Here is a 7,018-nt window from a genome sequence, read left to right on the forward strand (position 1 = left end):
ACCAAATTGATGTATGATGTGTTCCTTAATAAAATCAATCACATCCTTTTGTTCTACCTTTTTCAACGGTATGGCCTCTACCCATTTAGTAAAGAAGTCGGTGGCCACAATAATGAAGTTATGGCCTTTAGATGAAGATGGATAAATTTTCCCGATTAAGTCCATAGCCCATCCTCGGAATGGCCATGGTTTTATAATAGCATACATTTCATCAGCAGGAACTCTTTGGATATTGCCTTGTTTTTGGCAAGGCTGACACCCTTTAGAATATCTAATGCAATCTTTCAACATCGATGGCCAATAATACACATGTCTTCTCACGAGCCATCTCATCTTAATTCCTGACTGATGTGCACCGCATTCTCCTTCATGAACCTATTTCATGACCTCCATTGCCTCGGGGAACCCAATGCATTGTAACAGTAAACCATCCATACCTTTCCTATATAAATCACCTTCCATCAATATGTAATTAAGGACTTTCATCCTTACACCATAAGGAGTTGATTTCTCGGGGAACTTTAAAGCTTCTTTTAGTTCCTCTTGCCAATCGCCTGCTAGATTGGTATACAGATTAAAAGTTTCAACTTGTAATCCCATTTGCATAATAGAGGGATGATTCTTCTTCTGAATTAACACCAATCTATGAGTGAGTTCTTCCGACAATCTCAACTCCGAAGAAATTTGAGCTAGCTCATTGGCCTCCCAATTTTGCTGTCTTGGTACATATTGGAAATTTATCTCCACAAAATCATCAGCCAGCTGGGAAGTGGCTGCAAAATATGGGATCAATGACAGACTAGTACATTTATACTCTCCGGCTACTTGCCGAAGTACCAATTGTGAGTCTCCAATTACTTGAACGTTCTTTTCTTGCAAATATTTGAGAACCTCCAAGCCAATCACTAATGCTTCATATTCAGCTTGGTTGTTAGTGCAAGGAAAATCCAGATTAAAGGACAAGGTTGTTTTCACTCCGGTTGGAGATATAATCACTATGCCTGCACCTGCAGTTCCTTCAGTGCTGGACCCATCAAATTTCAATGTCCATGGTGGTTCTTCGATCCCATACACAGGGATTTCCACCTCCTCTGGTATTGACTCATCAGAACCTTGATGGTGAGCTAAGAAATCTACGATAGTCTATCCCTTTATGGACTTTTGAGGACATTAAATCAATTTAAACTCTGTTAATGCTAATGACCATTTACCAATTCTACCTGATAACACCGGTCTACTAAGCATGTTTTTTACCAAATCAGTTTTAACACAACAAATACAGTTGACTGAATTAAATAATTCCTCAATTTAGTACATGCATAAAACAAAGTTAAACACAATTTTTCAATAGCAGAATATTTACATTCCACCTCATGGAGTGAACGACTTAAATAATATATAGCATGCTCCTTATTTTCTTCATTGTTTTGGGCTAGTCCGGAGCGGCTGCAATATACAATTTCAAAGAAATTCCATACCATGGAGGCATCAATATTGGTGGTTTGGATAAGTACTCCTTTATCCTTTCAAAAGCTTCTTGATGGTAAGCCTTCCACATGAATTCATCAGACTCCTTGAGCTTCAACAGCTGGGAGAACTCTTTAGTTTTACCTACCAGGTTCGAAATGAATCTTCTTAAGTAATTTACCTGGCCCAAGAACCTCTGTAGTTCCTTTTTAATCTTCGGTGGCCTAGCCTCTAAAATGGCTTTGGACTTTGATAAGTGTATTTTATACACTTAATTTATATATGATTTTAATTGTTAATTTTTGGTTTCGAGCAGATTTATGTGGGTGTTTTGTTGTTTTTGTGGTCGTAGACATTATTATTGAAGTGTTGTTGAAAAATGAGATTTAAGGAGTGAAAATGGAGAAAGGAATTAAAAGAATAAAAGAAAGGAAAGAGAGGCTGTAGAGAAATGAAATAGAAAAGAAGAAAGAAAGGAACGAACAAAAAATATGAGAAATGATAATGGGCTTTTTTTAGTGGGCTTATGGTCAGCGCTACTCTTTAGCGCTAATGAAGAGGAGGAAGAGAGATATCGCGCTATGTGTTGAAGGCGAGAGAATTTTGACAGAATGTTATGCGCGCCCGCCTGGATATTTGGAGCGCCCGCCCGTTGAGATTTCAGCGTGGACTTTTAATTATCGGAAAGGAATTTTGGGCTTTTTGCGGGGCTCGACGAAAGATTTGTTTACTTACTTTTATTTATTTAATTCTGAATTCATGTCTGGATTTTTGAACATGTTTTGGTTTTATTTGAATTCAGTTATGAACTAAATTTTTAGAGTCTAGAGGTCAGATGGAACCTGGTGTAGACACTTTCATGAATTTTTTATTTTATTGAATTGAATTTCTTCTAGATTAATTGTTTTTTCTAGAATTGATTGTCTTTTCAATTATCTGATCAATAATTGATTTGTTATATTTATTTGAAATCTGGCACTCGAGAGAGGAGATTTTGAATAGGACCAATAGAAAATACACTGTTAATTATTTATATAACTCGGGAGAGTGTATAATTTTAACAGAACTTTTAAAAAAAACATTGTTTTGAATTGATCACTACAAGTAGATTCTTAATAGGGATATTGAAATTGAATTGTAGTTGATATAGTTTATTCGGCACTCGGGAGAGGGAATAATACACTTAAGTATTCTTGGCTATTAATTGACTTGAATTCATGAAGATAAATTAATTAGGATTGATTGTTGTTGAAACCAGGTGAAATCTAAACCTCTAGACCATTTTTCTCTGATTGATTTTTATCTGAAATTTGTGTGCGTGCTATCAAAAACTCTTTAATTATTTTATTCTGCAAAATTCTCAATTATTAATTTTCTAGATAAAGTTTAGACTATTTTAATTACAAGAACTGAATATTTTCAATCTACTCTCTGTGGGAACGATACTTGATTCATTCACTATATTAAAACTTGACACTCGTATGCTTGCGAGTATTTTTCAGAACAAGTTTTTGGCGCCATTGCCGGGGAGTAAATTTTGATTATATTTTTTAGTCTTGTTACCAATTAGTCTAGATTTTAATTTAGAGTTTTTTTTATTTTATTTTAATTTACTAATTGATTTCTTCTTATTTTTAATTGCAGTCTATGCGTATTCTTTACTGTTTGATCCGGAGATCGAGCGCACTGCATGTGCTTTAAGAAGAATTAGAAGAGGAGAAGTCAATAGAATGGCTGAAGAGAATGTAAATCAAGCTCCCCTGGTGCCAATCAGAGATCACTTCAGGCCAGTAATCCAGGCTCATTACTCTGGAATAGCTCGTGGAACTATCAATGCTAATAATTTTGAGCTAAAGCCTGCATTGATCAACATGGTTCAACAGAACCATTTTAATGGGAGAACCACTGCTAATCCTCACCTACACCTACGCACTTTCTTGGAGATAACCGATACTCTAAAAATTAATGGTGTGTCTGAGGATATTATACATTTACGCTTGTTTCCTTTTTCTCTCAGGGATCAAGCAAGGAGTTGGTTGCAGTCACTGCCGCTAGGGAGCATTACTACTTGGGAGGGGATGGAAGAAAAATTTCTTGCAAAATATTTTCCTCCTGCTAAATCCACCCAATTGAAGATTGAAATCAGCACCTTCAGGCAGATGGACTCTGAAAAGCTCTACGAGGCGTGGGAAAGGTACAAGGATTTACTTAGACATTGTCCTAACCACAATTTTGCAGATTGGGAACAGATCGAGTGGTTTTACAACGGATTGAATGCGCCTACGAGGATGTCTGTGGACTATGCTGCTTGAGGTACCATATTTGAAAAAGACCATGTACAGGCCTGTGATATGTTGGAATAGATGACGATCAATAGTTTTCAATGGTCATCTGAGCGTATGGGAGTCAAGAAGCAAATTGGAGTGTATGCAGTGGATCCTCTCACATCTATCACTGCTCAATTATCTGCACTGACTACACATGTAGCTGCTTTGAATAAAGTAAGTGTTGCAGAACTAGCAGCAGGTGTTCCGGCTGCAATGGACAATTCTCACTATCATGAACAAGCCCAGTACATCAATCAAAGAGGTTATGGAGGATATCGAGGTAAACCTGTCTCTAATACTTACCATCCTAGCTTGCGTAATCATGAAAATTTTTCTTATGCTAACAACAAAAATGTGTTGAATCCTCCTCCGGGGTTCAATACAAACAAGGATGAGGGTAAGCCTTCTTTGGAAGATGTGGTTAGTACTTTTGTGCAGGAATCTGGTAAAAAGATGGTGAGGACTGAGACTTTTTTAGATGTTCTAATCTTCTAATCTCGAATAATTAACTACAATCGAACACAAAGAGCCGAGGGAAAACGAATCAATTTTTTTTTTAAAGAGCCTCGCGCGCGCGCAGGCTAAGAGGCCAGGGGCCTCGCGGAATGCTCGTGCCCGCGCGAGGAAAAGAATCGCGCGCGCGTGGGCAAAAATTCCCGAGCCCCTCCAGGCACACCGCGCGCGCGCGAGGTCAATCCTCGCTCGCGCGCAGGCCAAATGGACAGAACGGGAGCAGGAACCTGGAAAAATCATCCAAAAGCAATTCCAATCAATTCTAAACTCAAGAACACATACATATCATTAATTAGAACACAAAATATTCTAAGTTCTGCCCAAAATACAATAACAAGTTCGATGATAGGGTTCGTTCGACTATTCAAAATAATACAAGTCCAAAAGACACAACCCTACAACACACGGTGTCTCACTTCTATCATTCTCACCCCGAGCTAACCCAGACAACTCGGTCCGGCTCCTGATCCTCCTGTTGTCAAGTACACATACAACAAAAACAACAGCCGGATAACCCGGTTAGAAATATAATTTCTAAGTAAAAGAGACATGCATACAATATCAATTAAACACCTCATATAGAAATGTATCAATCATCAGTAAATCAAATGAGGGTGGATGTATGCATGACTTCAAAACTCGGGATTATCAAATCATATAATCGAAATATCAATCGGTACTCGATTGGGATCTCGGGGTCAAGTCATTGCAAACAACCCACCTACACTCCCATTCAAGGTGGATGTTTCCCAACACAAACCCCTAGACTTCAGAGCAACTATAAGAAGTATTCTAGCACTTGGAAAAACTTGAAATCCAAAGCCACTTCAGTATAGCTCCCTGAATTGTCTAATTTCAAAACGAATCGAATATTCGGCTCAATATGAATGCAAGTGTAAACAAAACAATCAATCAAGTTCACACCAACAAATAACATGTAGTATGTGATTTTAGGGACTCGAGGATCAATAGAACTCGAGTATTCAACCCCATTCAATTCAATATCGTCTTTTAACTTTCAAGTTCATTGAGGATTCAAATCTGAAAATAGAAACGAACTCAAATCAATATCGAATCGAATCAAAACGAATCAATACAAGAAGTTCAATACTATACCGTCTTCAATTCTCGAATCGGTTCAAACTCCCAAGTTCGTTCCAAACCCGAATCGTCAACCCGAATCTGAAAATGTTGAACATACGGATTCGATATCAATTTACTAATTCAAACAAATCCGGAAATCAAACCGAAACAATACAACCGATAATCCAAAACTCGATTTTGACGGCATAATGGCTATAAATGGTCAAACCAAAAATATCAACGCAACAATTATCAACAATACAACTCAACCCAACTCCCCATCCAACAAAACACAACCAAATCCAACCAAAATCCAAAACCCATTTTCGAAAATATGCTCCAAAAATCATATAAAATCCAAAATTCGATCTTTTTCCAAACCGACTTTGAATACACGGTCTATACTAGCTCAAGAACGACATACTCGAAAATTATCAAATTTTGACAACCCGACAAAAATCAAAGTTCATGGATCGTAGCAAAACTTACGTCAAAACGACGCCCTCGTTGCGGTGATCGTGAATCTCAACTCGAAACTAAAATCTGACGGTCGAATCGTGCGAATCGGATGGAAAAAAAGATTGGGGAATCGTTGGAGTCGCTTCAATGGAGAGGAACCGGGTTGGGGAAGATGGAGTGAGAGAAGGAAGACTAGTCAACTAGTCTAATAATATAACAACTCAAAATTTTCACTTTAGTCCCTCATTTTCTCCAAGTTTGCAAAATGACCCCTGAGAAATATCAAAACGGCCCTCAAAATCTGAAAACTCTGATTATCTTAATTAAACTCAATTAGAATAAAATTGGGGCATTACAATTCTCCCCCTCTAAGATTCGATTTCGTCCTCGAAATCTAACAGAACACAACGGAACTAGAAAGAATCATACTGAAGAAGAACTCACCTCAATCAAACAACTCTAGAAATCACTGCCTCATATCGGATTCGGTCTCCCAAGTTGCCTCTTCAACTCCGTGACGACTCCACTGAATCTTCACTAACGGAATTGACTTGTTTCTGAGCTGCTTCTCTTTCCTGTCAAGAATCTGAATCGGTCTCTCGAAGTAACTAGAGTCTCATCGAGTTCGGCCTCGTCCGGTTGAAGAACATGGGACGGATCCGGATGATATTTCCGCAACATCGAAACGTGAAACACATCGTGGATGCTTGAAAGAGATGGAGGAAGAGCAATCCTATAGGCAAGATCGCCTATCTTCTCCAAGATCTCATACGAACCAATGAATCTCAGCAATAACTTCCCTCTTTTCCCGAATCTGGCAGTACCTCGGAACGGAGAAATCTTCAAAAACACACGGTATCCCTGATCAAAACACAGTGGTCTGCGTCTGATATTCACATACTTGTCTTGTTGATCTTGGCCTATCTTCATTCTGATTCGAATCAACTTCACTTTCTCTGCCATATCGCGAATCATATCTGGACCCAACTCAGGTGATTCTGAAATCTCATCCCAAAACAATGAAGATCTGCACTTCTTCCCGTATAAAGCTTCAAAAGGTACCATACCAATACTCGCTTGGAAGCTGTTATTGTACGAAAACTCCACTAGAGGCAAAGAATCCTGCCAACTTGATCCAAAATCAAGCAGTAATGCACGAAGCATATCTT

At 38.3% G+C, this 7,018-nt stretch overlaps 1 protein-coding gene and 1 long non-coding RNA gene across 2 annotated transcripts; both read right to left on the reverse strand.

The window, feature by feature from the left end:
* Nucleotides 1-375: 375 nt before the first annotated feature.
* LOC140877813 (uncharacterized) lies at nt 376-1,245 on the reverse strand. Its single transcript, XM_073281396.1, has 2 exons — nt 1,212-1,245; nt 376-1,091 (listed from the first exon to the last, which is right to left on the reverse strand). Exons 1-2 carry the CDS (start codon nt 1,243-1,245, stop codon nt 376-378), a joined length of 750 nt encoding a protein of 249 aa, XP_073137497.1.
* Nucleotides 1,246-4,718: 3,473 nt separating this feature from the next.
* Nucleotides 4,719-6,053, reverse strand: LOC140879878 (uncharacterized). The gene is made up of 3 exons (XR_012149543.1): nt 5,880-6,053; nt 5,424-5,489; nt 4,719-4,779 (listed from the first exon to the last, which is right to left on the reverse strand). It is a non-coding gene; the product is annotated as an uncharacterized lncRNA (long non-coding RNA).
* Between the last annotated feature and the right edge of the window lie 965 nt (nt 6,054-7,018).

This window comes from Henckelia pumila, chromosome 2 (assembly GCF_033568475.1).
Source record: "Henckelia pumila isolate YLH828 chromosome 2, ASM3356847v2, whole genome shotgun sequence".
Classification (NCBI taxonomy): Eukaryota; Viridiplantae; Streptophyta; class Magnoliopsida; order Lamiales; family Gesneriaceae; genus Henckelia; species Henckelia pumila.